This window comes from Anguilla rostrata, chromosome 6, assembly GCF_018555375.3.
Source record: "Anguilla rostrata isolate EN2019 chromosome 6, ASM1855537v3, whole genome shotgun sequence".
Taxonomy (NCBI): domain Eukaryota; kingdom Metazoa; phylum Chordata; class Actinopteri; order Anguilliformes; family Anguillidae; genus Anguilla; species Anguilla rostrata.
Window position 1 is genome coordinate 54,166,629 of NC_057938.1, and position 20,338 is coordinate 54,186,966.

General features: G+C 45.5%; 1 protein-coding gene across 2 annotated transcripts; it reads left to right on the plus strand.

Annotated features, from left to right (window-relative positions):
- The first annotated feature begins 7,170 nt into the window (after positions 1-7,170).
- myb (v-myb avian myeloblastosis viral oncogene homolog) lies at positions 7,171-19,774 on the plus strand. Of its 2 annotated transcripts, none has more exons than XM_064340604.1 (15): positions 7,171-7,297; positions 9,342-9,459; positions 9,869-9,940; positions 11,012-11,104; positions 11,689-11,909; positions 12,461-12,686; positions 13,034-13,102; positions 13,403-13,507; positions 15,273-15,497; positions 17,085-17,224; positions 17,344-17,458; positions 17,762-17,884; positions 18,254-18,352; positions 18,718-18,825; positions 19,623-19,774. In XM_064340604.1, the coding sequence occupies exons 1-15, from the start codon at positions 7,272-7,274 to the stop codon at positions 19,734-19,736; spliced, it is 1,854 nt and encodes a 617-aa protein (XP_064196674.1). In that variant the 5' UTR covers positions 7,171-7,271; the 3' UTR covers positions 19,737-19,774. The 2 variants fall into 2 exon arrangements, with proteins under 2 accessions (XP_064196674.1, XP_064196675.1); XM_064340605.1 differs by having other exon boundaries at positions 19,626-19,774.
- Positions 19,775-20,338: the final 564 nt, after the last annotated feature.

Consider the following 20,338-nt stretch of genomic DNA (forward strand, 5'->3'; position numbering starts at 1 on the left):
TACTGGCCTTAATTAGTGTAATCAACATTTTAAATGAAAATGGTTCATTTCATGTATTTGTAAACCCCCCCTGTATGGGGATTGACCCGGGAACATTTTTGCTGTACCTAAAAAATGAACAGAACAGGAGGGTTAAGAATACTGCACTGTCCATTTTTTTTTTTTTTCAATTCAAAAAGCAAACATATAATGCCCATTTGTTTGTCTGGTGTCAATTGTCACACTGCATACTGTCTCTCTTATTGAGCAGATTTACGATTGCTAAACTTTACAGTTCTCACATTTCATTGCACACCTGAGTATATATCCTGGTTTTGTTGTAGACTCTAAGCTAAAACAAAATAGATCACAAATTATCCCTTATTGAGATAGGAAATAACAGTCCTATATTAATACATCCATGAATCATTCACGATGATTCACATAAACAAGCTTTACCCCATGCTACTAAGCTGTGCATCATATTCTTGATAAGATCTACAAGTGCCCTTTTTCCTCCCACTGGAAACTGGTGCAATTACTCTTTTTTATATGTGCTTTGACTCTGGTGTGTTTGTTTGTATGTATTGGATTATTTTTATGTACTAAGCTGCATATTTTGTGTGTTGTGCTTCGCTGTCATGTGTCAAAACATAAAATGAGATTACCTTAGTTCAAAGATTAGGAAAACAGAAAGTTGATTTTATTTGATTTTTCACAAAAAGATCGTGCAAACAGGCTGAGCCCTTCTAAAGGTGCTAAAGGTCAGGACCAGAGCACATCCAAACATGAAGGCTGAACAGTCATGACATCACTTATTCTGTTGCCAATGGTTACACGGGCTTACCTAAAAAAGGAAACGAAGAAAGTGAAAAAAAAACGTATAACAAAACAATACAAAAAAAAAAAAAAAAACACAAAATGAGGATGAATCATTGCTGTGGCTTGGGTCGTAGGGTTCAAGTAGAATGTCACCTGAGCCTGAGCCTGCTGACAGGCAGGCATCATTTTGTGACTTTATTTCGCCACCCAGCTGTGCAGAGATACATCGTTCTCATGTTAACACGCTCTTACGTTACATCACATTACAGACATTTAGTAGACACTCTTCTCCAGAGCAACTTACACAACATTCTACATAGCAGTTACATTGCATCCATTTATTTACACAACTGGATTTATACTGAAGCGATGCAGGTTAAGTACCTCGATCGAGAATACAACAGACAATATGTCCAATGACTGATTTTCTTCAAAATACACATTTATGAAATGCTGATAATAATATTTCTGCAGTGATTTCATAAATCTTGATAAGATGTTACGTGCCCTAGGTTTGACCTCTGGGGGTTACCAATGTTGAGGGCCTTGACTGAACCCACAAAGATTTCATTTCCTGTAGTTTTTCATGCAATATTTTGGAAGGTGTTAACCACCACGGGCCACGCAGGTGAAAATAAGCTGATTTATTTTCAAATCATAGCCACCGATTATACAGCACTGCGTTGCAAACAGCATCCTCCACAGCCACATTATCATTGGATCCAGTGACTATTATACACCCGTTACATTACATCACATTACATACATTTATTAGGCAGACGCTTTTGGTAGAAAGTTATGGCAATTACGATGAGTCAAACTAGGAGGCATGACAACGAGCTACAACACCGAGTTGGTGTGTATGGGTGTAGTCTTTTTCATTTAGATTTTTTGTTAAAAATATTCAGTAATCTTCACAACTGTCATCGCATCGTTTGCCTAAAGCAGGGGTGCGATGGATTTTTGGGGTGCTTTTCACCGTCAGTGGTTTACTCAAGTCACCGTCTGGCTAAAAAGTCCGCACGCCTTGTTCTCAAGGCCGTGGATTTAAAGAAAAACGTACAAACATACAGCACACAGCACAGCTCGCCAGTTCGTCAGCCAGTTTGACACGTCTAAAGGGTTACAGTAAAGCGTTTCTTATGATTATTTGAGCCAGGCTTGTCGCCAAGCCCTAGACAACGTTTAGCAATGACAAGACCTCTCCGCGCTCTACCCAGACAGAGTAGGCACACTTTAGTCTGACACTTAAGAGTACTGTGGGTGGAACCCCCCCTCCCCCCTCCCCCCCCTCCAAACCCCCCATTCTGGGGCAGGCTTTACCCTGTGTGGTGGAAAGCAGCTGTTGTCTGTGCACTTTGGAATTGTGGCGTACCACGCAGATTGCGTTGTTTCATTTTTTTTTTTTTTTCCAACACATCTGATTAGGTTCTGCACATGATTATTTGCCCAACACGGAACGGCGACGATGACATTTCCCCTTCGATGCAACACTTCTGCAACATTTCACCCTGCATGTTTAATTAGCCCTACTTTGCCGATGCGTGCTGTTTCCTTTTTTTTTACGTTTAAAAAAAAAAAATCATCTTCAGTCTTTTCCTCCACTGGGGCTTCAGGTGCACCTGTTTTGTCAACGCGGTTGTGCTGTAGACAAGTCTACACCTGGTGAGAACGATGGCAGGGGACGCAGTTTGCCCATAAATCCATTTAGGGAGGACATTTAGGATGAAAGTCTGGCTCTCAGGTGCAAAAGCAAGAACAGTCAGGGTGTCTCTTGCTGCCCGACAACATGCAACCATAACTTGTTGCTCTGCCACACATTTCGGGTGACGTGTGAGAGCGTGTGAGGTGCCAACAAGTCTCTAGTTTAGTTTCTTTTTTTTTGTGTGAGAAAGCACAATCTCAGAGGTGGCACAAAATTATAGGGCCAGCACCGAAGCTCAACCATGAGGTCCATTAAGGAAAAGTAGTTGGTGTAGAAAATGTTTTTATTTTTGATTTAGATGGGCAGAGTCATATAATGATTAGGAAACTGTACTTGCAACCTAAAAGTGGCTGGTTTGATTCCCTGGTAGGACAATCCTGTGTACGCTTAAGCAAGGCACTTAACCTCAGCTGCTTCAGTATGCAGTATGTCCAGCTGTATAAATGGATGTTAAGTAAAATGCTAAATGTGTTTAGTCACTCTAGATTACATTACAGGCATTTAGCAGACAATCTTATCCAGAGCGACTTACACAACTTTTTTTTACATAAATGCATATATGCATACATTTTACACAGCTGGACATGTACTTGAAGCAATGCAGGTTAAGTACTTTGCTCAAGGGTACAACGGCAGTATCCTACCCGGGAATCGAACCTGTGACCTTTAGGTTACAAGACCAGATTCTTACCTTCCTAGTTGTCTCTGTGGTTTGCGACCCCGACCATGTATTCCTTCCCATGGGGCCTGGATGTCAACATTATTTTATTTCCCAGGTTGTTCATAAGACAGCACATTACATAACAATCACTAAGCAGACACTCTTATCCTGAGCATCCTATGGAAGTGGAGAACATCAGTGTAACTCACAGAAACACAAAAAATGCTGTATCACCAAGAAGGCACACGGCCCCATTAATAATGAGTAAGCCTAATGTTAACCTAACATTACGGGCATTCGTATTGTAAATATAGAAGGTGCCACTAGACTGATAACCTGCCTGTACACACAGATTTTACAATTTTATAATATTTAAAACAAATATTATAGCGAGGCAAATCTCCTAGGATGTGTCGGTGCCTGCAGTCGATGAGCGGCCAAGTTAGAGAGGTCCAGGTAGTTTCAGACAGGCAGCCATGCTGGGCATGTGACCCAGCCACAGTGGATCCTGCTCAGCAGCCTGCATTGCATGTTCCCACCATCACAATCAAAGCTGCAAAGCATTGTGGGTCTCGTGATCTCAAGATTCTAAATCGGCCTTCAGAAGCCTGTGTCTGAGTACTCCACTGTGCCCCGTGGACCGAGCGAGGTTGACCAGAGTTCTCTTCACCTCGAAGACAACGGCCTTTTACCTTCTATTGTTAGAATGGAAAGAATGTAAAGATTCTGTTTTTCTTGACAACAGGTGAGTCTTCAGACACTCCAGGCATGTAAAGGCACAGAATGTGCTCCTGCCTCAAAAAACTAGGGAAAAAAACACAAAAGAAACATTATTAAGGCATATTAATACAACTTAATATTTTTTGACGGAAGCCACTATAATGCGGTTAGTTTCCCGATGACCCAACAACTTTATTTTCATATTTTTCAAAACAGTCAATAGACCCCAGACAAAATATATATATATATTTTTTTTTATAGCGTCAAATAATTCCTCTCAGTTTATTGTATATATAAAAGCTGATTACATATCTCGCAAAATAACAACTACAGTTGTACTACTTCCAGACTATTAAAAACACCAGAATAGCCTACTGTGATAAGCAGGCCACGGTTAATAGTTAAAAATGTTTTTTTAAAGCACTATGGAATCATTTAAGTGTTCCGCAGCGTTCAGAAAGTGTTTTGCCGCGCTGAATCTTAACTCACCTCAATCATTCCCATGCAAATACACTGAAACAAAAGTTTGAGCACACAATACCCCTCAGTAATTTTACCGGCGTCGTTTGCATACTCGATTTGCAGCTTTGCCAGGCGTTCGGTTTTCGCAGTTCGCTCCCAGGAGCTGGTTGGGCGTTTTAACACGGGCAAGTGAACCGATGCTTAAAACAGGTTCTCTTTTTATATCGGTGAGAAAGTTGAATTCCCGTCCCCGGAGCCGTACCGCACTTGAATATACAAATATTGAACAATGATGTCATTTTAAAACCTGTGGAGTGTGAACATTCAGCACAGACCAGAAGAGCCGAAGGGACAGTTCATTCTTCGATCTTCCGCGGCGTGTTTTCGAATAGTTAGGAATAAACATTCTAACAGTGCCTGCAGTAACATTTGACCAAGAAGATGCTACCTGGGGTGTGGGTATGAGCTGAAGGTTTTGAAACACCTTCCAAAAAAAAAAAAAAAAAAAAACCCAGCCTGTTGTTGTCCTTATATGGGATTTAGAAGGTTGGATCTGCGTAATTTCAAACAGAAGCCCCATAGCTATCGCAGGATCAGGGTCAGTGTTCTTGTCCTTACCTGAACAGGTGTTATTCACGCAAATTTCAGCACCATTAAAAAACACAAATAAGTGACAGATATAATCATATTCACGATGTTAAATATATGTAATCCTATGGTATATACACAGTGCAACTTTCAGTGGGAAATCAGTGCCGTACGAGCACTTTTAACACTAACACCGTATATAATGTCTCCTTTGGAGCTGATTGAACAATGTTAGAGTTATTACTAGTAAATTTCCTTAGCTTTGAGTAACTCATTCAACCATTATTACATTGCTTTACCTTGCTCACGTCCAAGCAAGTGTGTGTATTTCATCTGTATATGAAGACATTTAAACTTTTTGTTTTGTTTGTTTTATTTCATTTTTATTCTGGCAGGGTTTTCTTACTTAAATATAAGGACGAAACACATTGTAGTTACGTTTCATGTTCCCCTCGCCAAGTATGAATGGATTTATTATACCCCAGTAAAAGGTATACATACAAAATGCAGCTTAATATTTGAATGGCTTGTACCTACATACTAGTATAGTGGTTAGAATTGAAGCGCAATTGCTTGAAGAAATCGTTACTGAAAATTTTAAAAATAGTTCAGGCACATGGTGCATCGTTAAAATGAGGAATTATTAATGTCAGAAAAAGTTATATTCTGTGGCTCTTAATCACGAGTTATGGGCTATTAATATGTTTGGACTTTTTTTACGTCTCTCCGAGACTTGAGATTCCTTAGAAACCCTTTACATCATCGTTATCAACCACATACACAAAAAAAGAAAAAAAAAACACAATTCCATGATTGAACTCATCCCCACGTCACATTAAATAACTGCCCTCTGGCACGATCTGTATGTTGAAAAACTTTCTTCGCATGAGTAGCAGCGACCTCAAACAAGTAATCCAAGTGATATAATTGCATGCGACTGGAACAGTAAGGTAGCGGAAGAAATTATGATACATACCAGGGCACGCATTTGAAAGCTCAAAAAAAAAAAAACAATGGGGAAGAACATTATTTCTCGGACGCTAGTCAATAATTGGCTGTGGTCATACACTACACTGCAATTGGAATAACACGATGCCCGCGCGAAGGGCTTCCCCACTGTAACGTGCGTTTCTGAAAGCATGTATGTACAGCGTGAGCAAATTTTAACGGGAGCCAAATATGTCCACGAAAATTACGCGATGTTGGTGTAAACTCTGACTTAATTTCTTAATATCCGCAGATGAAGTTCCCCAAATTAAGCGATACAGGCGCCCTCTACCTGTTTACACATTCGAATTAGGAGACAGGTGGCACGCACGCTTTCTCCCTTAACTTCGACTATTATTTTCAGCTCTCGGAGCAGGTTTGGCAGCGTTTGGCAATACAACGTATATTGTTTCAAATGTAGGACTACACACACACACACATATATATATATATTTTCAGGACAGTGTCATAAAGGTAATTTCGGGGTATTTAGCAATGAATTTATGGATAATGGGGGGAAATAGGTCGGAGAAAACACTTTCGTAGTCTTTGTTCTGTCCATACAATTCAGGGTCAACAACTTATGACGACTAGTGATATACCACACCTCGAGATTTGCAATGGGCTACTCATAAGATTAACTTACACATACCAAGATGTAACGTCTTACAACCTTTAAACAAACATCCACATTTTAAGTGATGAGAGATCACTTTCTCTCAGAGTCGGATAAAGTGAAAGTAACATTGTTTCAGTAAAATAATACATAGAGCAATGCCAGGACCGCGAGTACCAAATGTCACAGCGATCTAAATGCAAACATATAAACGAGCATATTGGTATATGAAACTGCAACACATAAGTACTGAAAAGGCAAGGGAGACGTAGCTAGCCTGCCAAATATTTGAAAGTAGCTATAGTAATTGGTTGAAACAGAGCAACAGGCAACAGCGGACGCACGAAAACCTGCACGCCAAACAAATCGCGGCAGCTGCCCGTGCCAAGTTCAGTCCTTAATTGTTTACATTGTCCTCAGTAACAGCAACCCCCACCGCTGCCAGAGGCAAGAAATAATAACTAGTAATAATTGCATTTAGCGGGGACTTCAGCCGAAAACCCGCCTTCGGTCCCTAGGCACCGCAGCCCCTGCCCGCCGACCCGCGCGATGTGCGCGTGCGCAAACCTGGGGCGCCAAATTCAGCGGGGAGGGAGGGGCCCAAAATTCTTTGTTTCATGGGATGTTTACAGTGCTCTGCTCCTTCACTCTTTAATGTCAGCTTGCTTCCTCCTCCTGAGAGTTGCTGTAGCCGAACACTTGCAGAAACTGCCTCCTGCCCTCTTACCTTAATGATGGCTAGGCGGCCAAGACACAGGTACAGTAATGGATTTACCTTCCCCAAATATATATTTAAAAATTTTTTACATGTACACAAGTTAAAATTATATATAAAGGTTTTATGACGCACGTGCTTATGCAAGCGCTTGTATTCGTATTATTTATTTGATGAAGTGCATGCGCGGTTTGCTACCGTCCAGCTACATTAGTGTCACTGCGTTAGTGTACGCGCAAGATGAATGAAACTTTGTTACGTCTTCATTGTTTTCACTGCATTTGTATTTTCTTGATTTTTATTTTTTTGTACGCTCTAGATGTCAAGTGCGCATATGGCAGGTGCCGTAAGCGAAGCGCGGTACGATGTTCAGTGCCTGCAGGTTCATTTAAATTTCATTCATTCTGCATGGAAGCAGGTGGCGCGCGTCAGGTGACAGGTTCGCTTTCAGAACCTCACTTCCCCACGTACAGAAAATGTAATGAGTCTAAAATATAAAAAAATTAAAACTGCATTTGTGAAAATTTCTTAAGTTCGCGGATATCGTGTCACTGCCTGCTTCGATGCTAAATGTTTCCGTTATGCTTACCTACTGCGAGAAGTTGGCTTCAAATGTCTTAGAAATTGCTCAGTGCATCATTGTTTTTTTAGATATTATTGTAATTTTGTGTTCTGTCAGAACCTATGATCACAAATGTGCTAAACTTTGAGGCTCGGGCCATGATGTTACTCGATCTTGTTTAAAAGCGTTTCCCATCATTACTCGTACCTAGGCAACTTTAATTACGTTAAACAAATTGTAACTGCCTTGTGACACATTTATATAGGCTATATGCGTAGCACGATAAATTATTAAATGTGTTGTTAGAGGTTGATTGACTGCCCGTGCAGCGCACTTCTGAGCTGACGGTCGGATAGTCCTAATGAGAGTAGCCTATGTGTGGACCGTCGCGAGCCGGAGTGCTGAAAGTATCTCGTAGTCTACGCTTGTCAGTGACAGAGCGTTGTACTACTACGAGAGATGAGGCAATTCATTGAAACTATAACAGAAGCGGAACTGTGCACTAGTTTATTTTATTCTCCTTTTGGATTTTATTTCGATGTTATATAATATGCGAACCGTCTCGTTCACGTTTTTTTTGCGCTAGGTGCGCTGTTTTTTAACTGGACTTTTTCCAACCCTCGGTGAGCCACGGGACTGATGTGAAATCTCGTGGCTATGAACGTTAACGTAAGAGCGTGCGAACTTTAAAAAAAAAAAATTGACTTCTTACAGTGCTCCATATTCATACATTTTCTGAAATTGTCATTTGGGTTTTCTTAATGTTGAGAATCAACTTATTTTTGCCACAGATGATTCATTTTGAAAAGTCTGAAATGTATTTCGTGAGAAAATGCGCGCGTGTATGTACCGTTCAGTCAGTCTTCTAGTCATACGAAGCATTAAAAAGCTTATTCAAATATTAAGATCTGCATATACTTCACATTAATAAAAGTAGATGTGTGCATGCGTAACCACACACATAGTAAGATTATACATTGCATTTCACGGAGATAGTGAGCACAGTCGACAGGGTTCCATCCTCCCCATTACACTGTGAGTACAGCGAAATAGATCGGTGATTGTTCCAGCACTGTGTGGGCTATAACCATTGTGCACAAAGGACATTATATCCGGCACGGAGTATCCTCCATAGTCAACTTTGTTTAGAAGCCTGATTGGTTGACCGTCAGCCAAATGGAGTGATTATCCTGTTGTTTAACAATACATGTGCAGGTCCCAACATGTACAAGTCATGAGAAAATAATTAACGTGGCCAATCCTTGTCGATGTATCTGTGGAAACCAAAAACATAAGAACCAGTTTTTCCAAAATATGTACCTTACACCTCACTTTGCCTGCACCTGATCCTGCAAGATTTACAGGTTTTGTCACTCGCTGTTTTGTTTTTTAAATTATCGCTGCTTATTTAGCGGAAGGCTGGAAGAAATTAAAAAGAATAGAAAAGAAAAGGGGAGAGGTTTTGTTTGACTTTGGTTTTCTGCCATTGTTTGAGTTCGCCCTTTTTTTTTTTTTCTTTTACAGTGTTTACAGTAGTGAGGAAGATGATGACGATATCGAGATGTATGACCACGATTACGACGGGCCGCTGCCAAAGATGGGGAAACGTCACCTCGGCAAAACGAGATGGACGCGGGAAGAAGTAAGCAAACGCAAATAAACAAGGGGGTGGGGGGGGGGGGGGGGCTGTTGAACTAATATTGCACAACCTTCGCCCCATAGCCTGGTATCCATTTAGAGTGGCAGGTCAAAACGATTCACTCGAAGCAGTTTAACATCAAAACACACAGGCGCTGTCTGAGCACGAAAAAAAAAAAAACTGGAAAACGTGGACCTCTGTGAGGCATTTCAGTCAGAAACACGAATAAATGCTTGCAGTGTTCCGTGGGAAAACACTCTTTTTATATCAATCAGCAGTCATGTGGGTAACTCATAGAAGTAAGCATGTGCATTCACTGTTATTCCTTAATGGTGTTTATGAATGTGTTTTTTTTTTTTTTTTTTGAATGTTCAGTAAAATTCTGTGTTTTTGGTCCCTTTTTTCCATTTAGGATGAGAAATTGAAGAAGTTGGTTGAAAACCATGGCTCAGAGGACTGGAAAGTAATTGCCAGCTTCCTTCCTGTAAGTGGCACAGCTTTAAAAATATTATCATACACGTTAATATTATATTGCTGTTAATTGTTCAACAGCATTTTATCTCTTTCCATGAGGTCCTCTCGTAAGTTTCACCACTAGGTTTTTGCTTGAGTTTTTTTTTGGGGGGCTGCGTGGAAGGGGATGGTGGTGTGTGGAAGGGGATGGTGGACCAGCATGCAAAGAGGTGGGAGAGCCATTGCTCACAGAAGAGGTTCTCCATTACTCATCCCTGCACTCATCCAGTGATTTGCATATTTGTAAAGGCTGAATGTTGTGTGCAAGTGCAAGTCACACACTGGCTGGTGACCCCCCTGTGTATTTGCATAGGTGTGAAAACATTGCCAATGATGTCGTTCAGTTGGAAGCAGTGATGTGGTGCTCTTGGACTCGATACAGATGGGGGAGGAGGGAGAGAGGGAGGGGGAGAGAGAGAAATAGAAAGAGAGAGAGAGAGAGAAGGAGAAAGAGAGAATGAATCTATTTTAATGGCCTACGTAAGGGGCACTTGTGCACCTGCTTCTGGGGTACCTTCTAGAATCTGTGATTTCATTTCTCCAAATAAAGACTTTTTTAATCGTGGGTTGTATAATGAGAATCAGAAACCGTGTGGGTGTTTCATTTCTTAATTGCACCCGCCTTCAAGGATTGTCCGGGCACCTGCAGTTTTCACATTGCCAACCTGCGACTGGCAGGCATGACGCCTTGGGCAAAAAAGAAGTAGGGTAACCCCGTTTTTCGCCGTAGAAACCGTTAAGGAAAACTCGGCCGACCAGGTTTTTCCTCCAGAACGGTGGGGGGGGAATGGGGGGGGGGGGGTGGCATCCTGTAAGGCCCTCCGCCAGGAGGATGTTTGGCAGGCCTCCCCAAGGCTCCTCCGCCCCCAGGGCACTCTGACCTGTTTGATCTCGCTGCTGGAGGGGGGGGGGGGTTGGGGGGGAGTCGGTTTAAAGAGCGGGATCAGCGTCGCGTCTCCGAACACTGGCTTGAAGGAACCGACGGCAATGTGCGCATTTTAAAACTTTTTCTTTTTCTATTTTTTTTTATTTTTATTAACAGAACCGCACAGACGTGCAGTGTCAGCATCGATGGCAGAAGGTGCTGAACCCAGAACTCATCAAGGGACCGTGGACTAAGGAGGAAGACCAGCGGGTAAGAGTGCGAGGCGGCCATGAAGAGCAGTTTCCCCCCTCCCTCAGTGTTAAGAGTCACTAGAGGGGGGGTCGGAGGGGGGGGGGGGGTTTCTCTGATAAATCATTGTCCAGAAGTTAATCCTGGAGCAGTCATTTAACCCGTCTGTCTGTCTGACTGACTGGAGCATGAAACTGTCGGTACCCTCTCAGCACAGTAGTCAAGTGTTCCTGAATTTAAGGAAATGTGCATATTTTATAGGTTTTTTTTTTTTTTTTTCAAAGAACCCATTGGTCCCACTGCTGCCTCAGTATATGTGTTTAAGTGTGGTTTAACTTGTTTGGGAGGAGGAGGAGTCAATGTTCGGCAAGCGGGGAGGGTGTGATGTTAGCTGTCCTGGTGGGCGGGTGCACCACTGTGGATTTTCGAACCCCATGAAGAGATCTCAAGTTGGGCCCCACCACCCCAGAAAATCTTGTTCTAATATTTCTTGAGGGCCCTTGTCAGTCAGAGGGCCCAAAATTGTCCTAACCCCCCCCTCCCATTGGTGGGACTGAGCATTTTCCTGATGGGACGCCCCTCTTTCTGCCCCCCCCCCCCCACAGGTGATTGAGCTGGTGCAGAAGTACGGACCCAAACGCTGGTCTGTCATCGCCAAGCACCTGAAGGGCCGGATCGGCAAGCAGTGCCGGGAGCGCTGGCACAACCACCTCAACCCCGAGGTGAAGAAGACCTCCTGGACCGAGGAAGAGGACCGCATCATCTACCAGGCGCACGAGAAGCTGGGGAACAGATGGGCCGAGATCGCCAAGCTGCTGCCCGGACGGTGAGTTGGGGGCATTTCTGGGAGAAGAAAGCTCGGCCGCTTCTCCCTGTCCATTCCGACGGACGGGATGCGTTGAAAGCACGTAGAGCTTTTCCGTTTGAGGTTCTCGATTGGGTGTTCAGTTCGAGCCTGCCGGCCCCCGGCGTGGGTGATGTTCCCTCTGTGTCACACCCGAATCCTCAGCTGAGAGACATCCAGGAAAGCCCTTCTGGATGTTCACTCCTGACTCTTCCAGTCACTTTGTTTATATATCAACACAGTGTGAGTGGCTTGTGTTGTCCGATTCTCACCATTACCCAGTTTTACCACATTTTTTAATTTAAATAGTGTTTATAGTCAAGACTGGTGATCAGATAAGCCTAAGATATATAGGATGGATGGATGGATTCTCCAGGAGAAATTTGTCTTGGACGTTCCAGAGTTGCTGTTGGTCTCAGAGTAGATTTTAAAAAACAAAAAGGGCCTGTGGGTCATGCGGAAAGTGGGGCTGGGAAAGCCCCGTGAATTACTGCAGGGGATTTCGTTTCAAACGAACGCATTTTCTCGCGCAGGACTGACAACGCCATCAAGAACCACTGGAACTCCACCATGCGGAGGAAGGTGGAGCAGGAAGGGTACCTCCAGCACTCCGCCAAGGCAGGCCAGCCGGCCCTGGCCGCGAACTACGCCAAGGCCAACCACATCATGGGGTTTGGCCACTCCTCCCCCTCCTCGCAGATGCCGGCCCAGTCCCCCATCAGCCCCGACTATCAGTTCTTCCAGGTGGACAGCCAACGGGTATGGCTCGCTCCGAACTCCGTAACTCTCGGGCTGTGCCTCGGCTGGTCCACTAATTTCCTGTAAAGTGGACTCACTAGGGTGTCAGCCATCTGTTGCAGATTGTCTGAATCGTGTAGTTAGTCTGCTGAACTATAGGGAACTAGTGGACCATTTGAGACCACAGCCACGTTTGCTGGTGGGGAGGGACTTTTCGCACCATTGTGATGTCACAGTATGTGCTTCAAGTCAGAAGCCAATCACGATTGCCCCGGACCCATAGAACTCCACGTGACGCGGCGTCCGCTGAGCTGTCCTCTGGACTAACTACGTGCGCGTTCTTCTGTCCTTCTGATTGGCTCTTGCAGGTGCCTTTTCCTGTGTCCTTGCACGTCAACATCTTGAACATCCCCCAGCATGGAGCTGCTGCTATACAAGTGAGGCTTGGCTCTCAGACTCTCAGAGCTAGCGAGGGGAAACGGGGTTTTCACACACTGCAGTTTGTGGAGAGCCTAACGTCAGCTTCCCTTAGCGCTAAGGGGGGGGGGGGGATTAAACACGAGAAACAAAAGTAAAACAAAAAACGACAAGAAAGCTGTGTTGCTTATGTTGGGTTATCCTCGCTGCTCAGTCATAACGTGCCTGTTTGTGTGTGTGTGTCACTTTGACTCTGACCTCTGTAGGAGAGAACATCTAAAGCGCACACCTCATCTTGGTCTTTCTCTCTCAACTCTCAGAGACACTATAACGACGAGGACCCAGAGAAGGAGAAGAGGGTGAAGGAGATAGAGCTACTGCTGATGTCCACTGAACACGAGCTGCGCGGCCAGCAACCCTTACCGGTAAGACCACCGCCGCGGTGTGGCATCGTGGGGTCATGGGTCATAGGTCATGGGTCAGAGGTCACACCTCCCTCCCCCTCCCGTAACACGTCCCCTCTCCATCCCCAAAAACCACAGACTATGTAATTGCTGATTAAATAACTCTGATATTGCACCGTTATGTGAAATAGCATATTTCAGTGTGGCTGTAGTTGTGCAATGGATTAGGCCCTGATAAAAAATTTCTACATTTTATAGAGGGGGGGGGGCAGGGGTAGGGTGGGGGAGAGGTGGTGGGGTAGAAGTTGAACAGGGCTGGTGGACATGAAGTTCTCTGATAGAGAAGGCTCAGTCACTGGGATGTCCTGAGCTTAAAATTTTTAAATGGAATTCTTATTAAGCTTCTGTCTTAACAATGCCAGACATTCAGGAGATGCTGACGTTCTGTAGTAGCACTTGCGGTTACGCATTTGAGTTTTCAGATAGGGGATCATTGTCACAAGTTTACTTTGACCGTCTTCACATCTGTCTACTCTGACCGCAACATGATAATGTCGGAAATGTTCGATTAATTCGGAAGATCTCCGGACGGCTATAAGACAAACGCGACAGCACCAGTCAGCACAGATCTCTGTGGGCCGAAGGTCGCGCGCGTGATTGGGTCACACACCGGACACTGTGCTTCAGTGAAGCCGGTGAACCCTGGATGTGACTGGGTGTAGACTGCATCTCTCCCTGCTTGCGTTGCCCGCAGACGTAGGCCAGCCCGTAGCTTGACAAGCCCTGGGGTTTTAGCGGAACGACAGGCTGAACCAGTCAGCGCTCCCGAGGGCTGCCGCCGCCGCCGCTGCGCAGGGAACAGAGGCCTCCTCTTCCTCCCTTGTTTTTTCTCTCTCTCTCTCTCTCTCTCTCTCTCTCCACGCACTTCCAGCGGTCCGCGGCCCGCCGTCGTCGTCGTTACGAACACGGCGTACCCGAGAGCCGGTCTTACGGGGCGCCTCGAAAAACCTGGGGGGGGAATCCGGCGCGAGGGGGGCGGGGGGGGGGGCTGGGGTGGCATTTAATGCAAGGAAACATCTGGGAGGGTGTTTCGCATGCAAACTGCTGCGGTGATGCAATCGCCTTATCTTGCCTCAAGTCCTAGCTGGCTCCTTTGCTTGTGCAACCCCTCACGGGCCAAGTTCCTTTTCTGCTTCTCCCTCTCTCTCTCTCTCCCTCCCTCTCTCTCTCTCTCTCTCTCTCTCCCTCCCTTTGTCTTTCTCTCTCCCTCACTGTCTCTTTCTCCTGCGCTCTTACTTTGTATTGTACTCTCGCCCTCTTTCATCTCAGTTCAGGTCAGTTACGTGCGTTATTGACAATAATACACGCAGTAAATATTGCCAGAGTATTATATGAAAGTAGTTTTACAGAGAAGGAAAAAAAACAATTATTTTAAATAAGGAACATTATGTAATTACAATATTGGTAAGGGAAACTGTAAAATAAGCTCAAGTATGTGTGATTCTCTCTTGCTCCTTCTCCCTTGTTCTCTCTTCACCTCTCTTATTCGGATTTATGAAGTAATGGACAGTCATTTTGCAAAGCTGACCATGTAATATTTCTCTTCTCCCCCCTTCCTCTCTCCTTCTCATTCTCTCTCCGCCTCTCCCTTTCTCTCTCCCTCTCCCTACCACTCACTTTCTCCCTCTCTCCTTCTCCTTCCATCTCTCCCTCTTCCACTCCCTCTCTCTCTCTCCCCATCTCTCTCTCCCCCTCTCCCTCTCTCTCCCCTTCTTCCCCCCCCCAGCCACAGATACCCAGCTATGCAGGCTGGGCTCGTGCGGCCATGCTCGAGGGTGGGGGGCCGCTGGGGGAAGGCGTGGCCATTTCCTGCCTGGGGGAGCAGCAGCAGCGGGCCGCGGCCCCCCCTCCGCCGCTGGACCACGGGTGCCTCCCCGAGGAGAGCGCGTCCTCGGGCCGGAGCGGGACGCACTCCGCCCTGCCCGAGTACATCGACTGCGTCATCGATTCGGTGAGCCGTCCCGCCCCTCACAGGGCTCTGCGGACCTCCACTCTCCTCTCAGAGGGGCAGGGTGGGGAGGGGGGAGGGGGGCGGGGGGTTCTGAGGGCGATGTGTGTGGAGATGTGGATTGCTGACATCCATTAAAAAAGATTACATTTTGGTGTAATGGCTGAAAAGATTCCATTTTGGTAAAGTGGCTGAAAAAATTCCATTTTGGTGTAATGGCTGAAAAGATTCCATTTCGGTGTAATGGCTGAAAAGATTCCATTTCGGTGTAATAGCTGAAAAGATTCCATTTCGGTGTAATGGCTGGACAGAAAAGTTGCGTGTTGTGGTGGAGAGCTGTTCACATCGTGCTCCCGTTTGGATTGAAAAACCACACCCAAGTAAAGTAGCTGAAAAGGAACGCACATTAAAAAAAAACAACGGAGCACTGGCACAGAGGCTCTGGTGTGTTTGGTCCTCCGCCCCCCCCCACCCCCCCCATCCCCATCCCCAAACTGGCCCTCAACGCTTTGTGCCTCCCCCTCCCTCAGGACTCCACCTCTTGGGTTGAGGTGAGCGGCGGCGAGGCGACCCTCGAGACCCCGCCCAGAAAAGGGGCGGAGCTCGAGCCCAGAGAGAGCGCCACGCACAGGGCCTCCAGGCCGGCCAATAGGGGCTTAGGCAAACTCGCCATTGGTCAGGGCGCAAAGGTCTTCTCCTCGCCCGTTGGCCCAGGGAGCGGCTGCCACCTGCCGCGTGGCGACGGCGGCCTCTTCTCATTGGCCGGCTTCGTCTGCTCCACCCCTAAGTGTTCCCCAATCAAAAACCTCCTCCCCTTCTCGCCGTCGCAGGTAGCTAAGAGTCCGGCAGCAGCCGCCAATCGGCTGACAACAAACCAGTAGAGAAACTAATCACCATTTTAGGAGGCGAATGACTAATCGTTTTTTGGCTCGTCTTGATTTCTCTGTCGTTCGGGACGCTCGTTGATTCGCTGTCCCCCTTTCTGATCGTTCCCTTCGCCTTAGGAGGCGGCCTTGACCTCTGACCTCCATCGTCTGTGTCTTCCAGATTCTCTCCACTCTGACTGAATCACGTAGCACGATGCGTAGTCGTCTTTTTTTTTCTTTCTTTCTTTTCTTTCAAATCTCAATATACAAATGCAAGTTGAGTTTCTGTGAGACGAGGCTGTTCTGCAGCTGCTCTTTCCCGAGGGGAATTGTGTAAAGCAGGGTACGAGTTTTTTGGAGCGAAATTGTCAGACCTGTTCTCCTGTCCCAGCCTGGTTGGCAGTAATATCATCTGGTTTGATGTGCATTGTGTGGTGTGTGACAGTAATTACATAATCACTTATAATGACGAAAAATTATATCAAGTATTGGATCACACATAATAAATTTCACTCTGGAAGGCAACAAAAAGATCCACAACACCAGAACAGCTGTCACTTTAACCCTTAATATACCTTTCCTGTAAACTCAGCTTGTGTTAGTGGCCTATTAATTTACTCCATTAAATTATTCCTTTCTGTCTTGACCAGTGTTTTTCTCGGCTGTGTATTTTATTAGTGTTTATTCATAATTCTATTTTTTTTTTTTTAAATTGTTTTTACAGTTTTTCAACACATCAGGGGGTCAGGACAGCTCAGAGATGGACGGCCTCTCGCTGTCTTCCGGGCCTGGGTGCACCCCGAAATCCTTGATTTCCCCCTTACACCGGGACCACGCCCTCAAACCCCAGAAAGAGAACGACATGTAAGTTCTCCGAGGGAGAGGCCTACTGAACTTTTCCAAATTGCCGAAATCGCCGATTGATCTTCGATTGCACAGTTCAAAAACTCCCCCCCCCCCACCCCCTATCCGCCCCCTTTCAGTTTCAGGACCCCGAATCTGCGAAGGTCGATTATGGAGACGTCCCCTCGCACCCCCACCCCTTTCAAGACTGCACTGGCGCACCACGACATCAACTTCAACTCCCTAAAAATGCTGGTGAGTGCACGGCCACCAATCACCTTCCAGTGATGGTCAACAATACACGGTTTTTTTTTTGGTTTGTTTTTTTTAAAAAGGCGTTTCCACTCGCTCGCACAACAGTACACCTGCCTTCCTGTCTGACATTGAGTGATTGTAGGATCGGGTGGCACCGTATTCAATTTCTCCGCCTGAATTTTTTGTTCTGTTCTGCCTTTCTTTTTTTCCTTTTTTTTTTGGTTGTTGTTTTTCTTCTTCTTCTTCTTCTTGTTCTACTATTTCCTGGCCGCGGCTCACTGGGAATTTTTTGGACTTTTCCAGCCTCAGAGTTCCCACCTGGAGCCGAACCTGGCGGAGGTCATCAAACAGGAGCCCATGGAGGCCGAGATCTCTGCTGGGATTCAAGCAGACGCCCAGCCGGCGCTGAAGAAGATCAAACAGGAGGTACTTTCCCGAAAACCCGAGAGCCCGTCTCTGACTCAGACCCAGGAGGGCCGCTGGGTCTGCTGGTTTCTGACGACCCTCTGCATTTAAGTGCTTCATTTAAGCCACTGATTGGCTAAAGAGGCTGCGCACATCATTTCCACGGCCTAAAATGGCTGCCGATCGAAAGGAAACCATGGAAACCAGCAGGGACTCCGCCCCTTGGGACTGGAGTTTGCCTCAGAGGGGAACCCGCCCTTTTTTGGTACCCCTGATTGGCCCGTACACAGGCGGTTGTCCAGTTCCCTGATTGGCCCATTCTCGGGTGATTGACCAGCTCCCTGACTGGCCCATTCTCGGGGTGCTGACCAGCTTTCGATGTGCCTGCAGGTGGGGTCTCCGTGCGAGAGGAGACACTGTCTCCAGTGGGAAGAGGGGGAGCTTCATGCCCAGCTCTTCCAGTCCACGGGCTCCATGGAGGACGTGCCGGTGCGTGACCTTTCACCTCTCCCTCTCAGCCGTCACCTCCGGGTCATGGTGTCATAATAAGAGTTTTAGAATGACTCCCACCGGCGGTGTTCTACTAATTAATGTTGAACCCTATTTGCTGGTTCTCCCCTCACAAAATGTATTGAGGTCTATCTGTCTCTGTCTATATATGGGTGACAATAACAGTTACATTTCTAAATGTCTATCTACCGAACCTTTCCGCGTTGATATATTTATATCTATCTACCGGACATGCCCGCAAGTCATTCTGTCTTATTTCTGTGGTGAAGGTAGTCTTTGGAAAGCCTGTGTGTCCTGTAGCCGGGGGGTCAGGGTTAACAGAGAGCTGTTTCGGTTCCCCGCAGGACCTTCTGACGAGCTCGGGTCTGATGATGGCAGGGTCGGAGAAGGACGGAGACAATCTCATCAAAGCGTGCCACGTCCCGCGAAAAGCCCACGGGAGCCCGCTGCAGGTAACGCACGGCGCTGCTTTGGGACGGGAAAGTTTCGCGAAGACATTACATTACATTACATTACGGGCATTTAGCTGACGCTCTTATCCAGAGCGACTTACACAACTTTTTTTACATAGCATTTTACATTGCATCCATTTATACAGCTGGATATATACTGAAGCAATGCAGGTTAAGTACCTTGCTCAAGGGTACAACGGCAGTGTCCTACCCGGGAATCGAACCTGCGACCTTTCGGTTACAAGTCCAGTTCCTTAACCACTGTGCATACACTCCGTCCTCCGAAGAGAAGGAATAAACAGTGTTAGTTATGCCGGTTAAAGCTAGCAATAGCAGGTGCACCAGGCCGTACTCTAGTGGAAGGGAGAGGTGGTTACTCTGTGCACATAATGTTTTTTTGACGTAGCTTTTTCCTCAAAACTTGCCCGCTTGTCTTCATACCGACAAAAAAAAAAGTTTCTTGGGTGACACAAACACACTGCCCTCACGTCACAGGAGTATAACTTGGTGTTATTGCTATTCCTACTGGGGAAAAAAAGTGAATTTACATAATGTGTGTATACCGTTGGTGTTCTTTCAAGCCAGCTCTAATGACACAGCCCCGGGACAGAAGTGATATATGCAGTACTGGACAATCGTTTATGCAAAGTTGACCATGTGATGTTATCTCTCTCTCTCTCTCTCTCTCTCTCTCTCTCTCTCTCTCTCTCTCCCTCCTTCTCTCTCTCTCTCTCTCTCTCTCTCTCTCTATCTCTCTCCTTCTCTCTCTCTCTCTCTCTCTTCCTGTGTAATCAAAGCAGCTGTCCACCTGGGAAGCGGTGGCTTGTGGGAAGACGGAGGATCAGATGCTGGTGTCGGAACCAGCGCGTAAATACATGAACACTTTCTCCACCAGGACGCTAGTCATGTAAAAGGGCCTGAGTGAAACCCCTATGGAAAAAAAACAAAACCCAAAGCAATTGAGGAAACTGAACATAAAAAAAACACTTCACGTTGATTTTAAAACATCAACCTTCCCTCTGCAGCGTCTCTTGATAGACACGGCAGGGAATCTATTTGTTGTGGTACAACAGTTGGGAGAAGCACGTTAGCATTTTAACCCTGTGCTTACACTCGTTGGATTTCAACCAACCAAAGATTTCTCTTTCTCTTTTTTTGTTTGTTTGTTTATTCTTTATTTTTAAATGGAATTTTAAAAAAACATGCCTAAATTCCCTAGGTAAACGTCTTTTATAATAATAACTGTTCAATGTATTTTTATGGATATTAATATAAAGAACAACCTGAATAATTTATTACTTTCCACAAAACTGTTTATCTATTGGCAAAACAAGCAGTGTTTCACTCCAGTATTGTCTTATTAATTTTCTTTCGCCTGTCATGCACTAATATTGACAGAAGCCATACACCATGTAACAGTATCTTAACGCTGTGAGAGTATTTTCCCCAAGCATTATTACAGACCAAATTTAATACTGGGAAATATTTTAAAAAATATATCTATATGTATGAT

Bases quoted from the DNA above. Each gene is read 5' to 3' on its own strand.
- myb (XM_064340604.1), top strand. From the start codon at position 7,272: ATGATGGCTAGGCGGCCAAGACACAG. The intron at 9,460-9,868 runs GTAAGCAAACGC...TTTTCCATTTAG, and splicing joins CGAGATGGACGCGGGAAGAA to GATGAGAAATTGAAGAAGTT. The intron at 11,105-11,688 runs GTAAGAGTGCGA...CCCCCCCCACAG, and splicing joins CTAAGGAGGAAGACCAGCGG to GTGATTGAGCTGGTGCAGAA.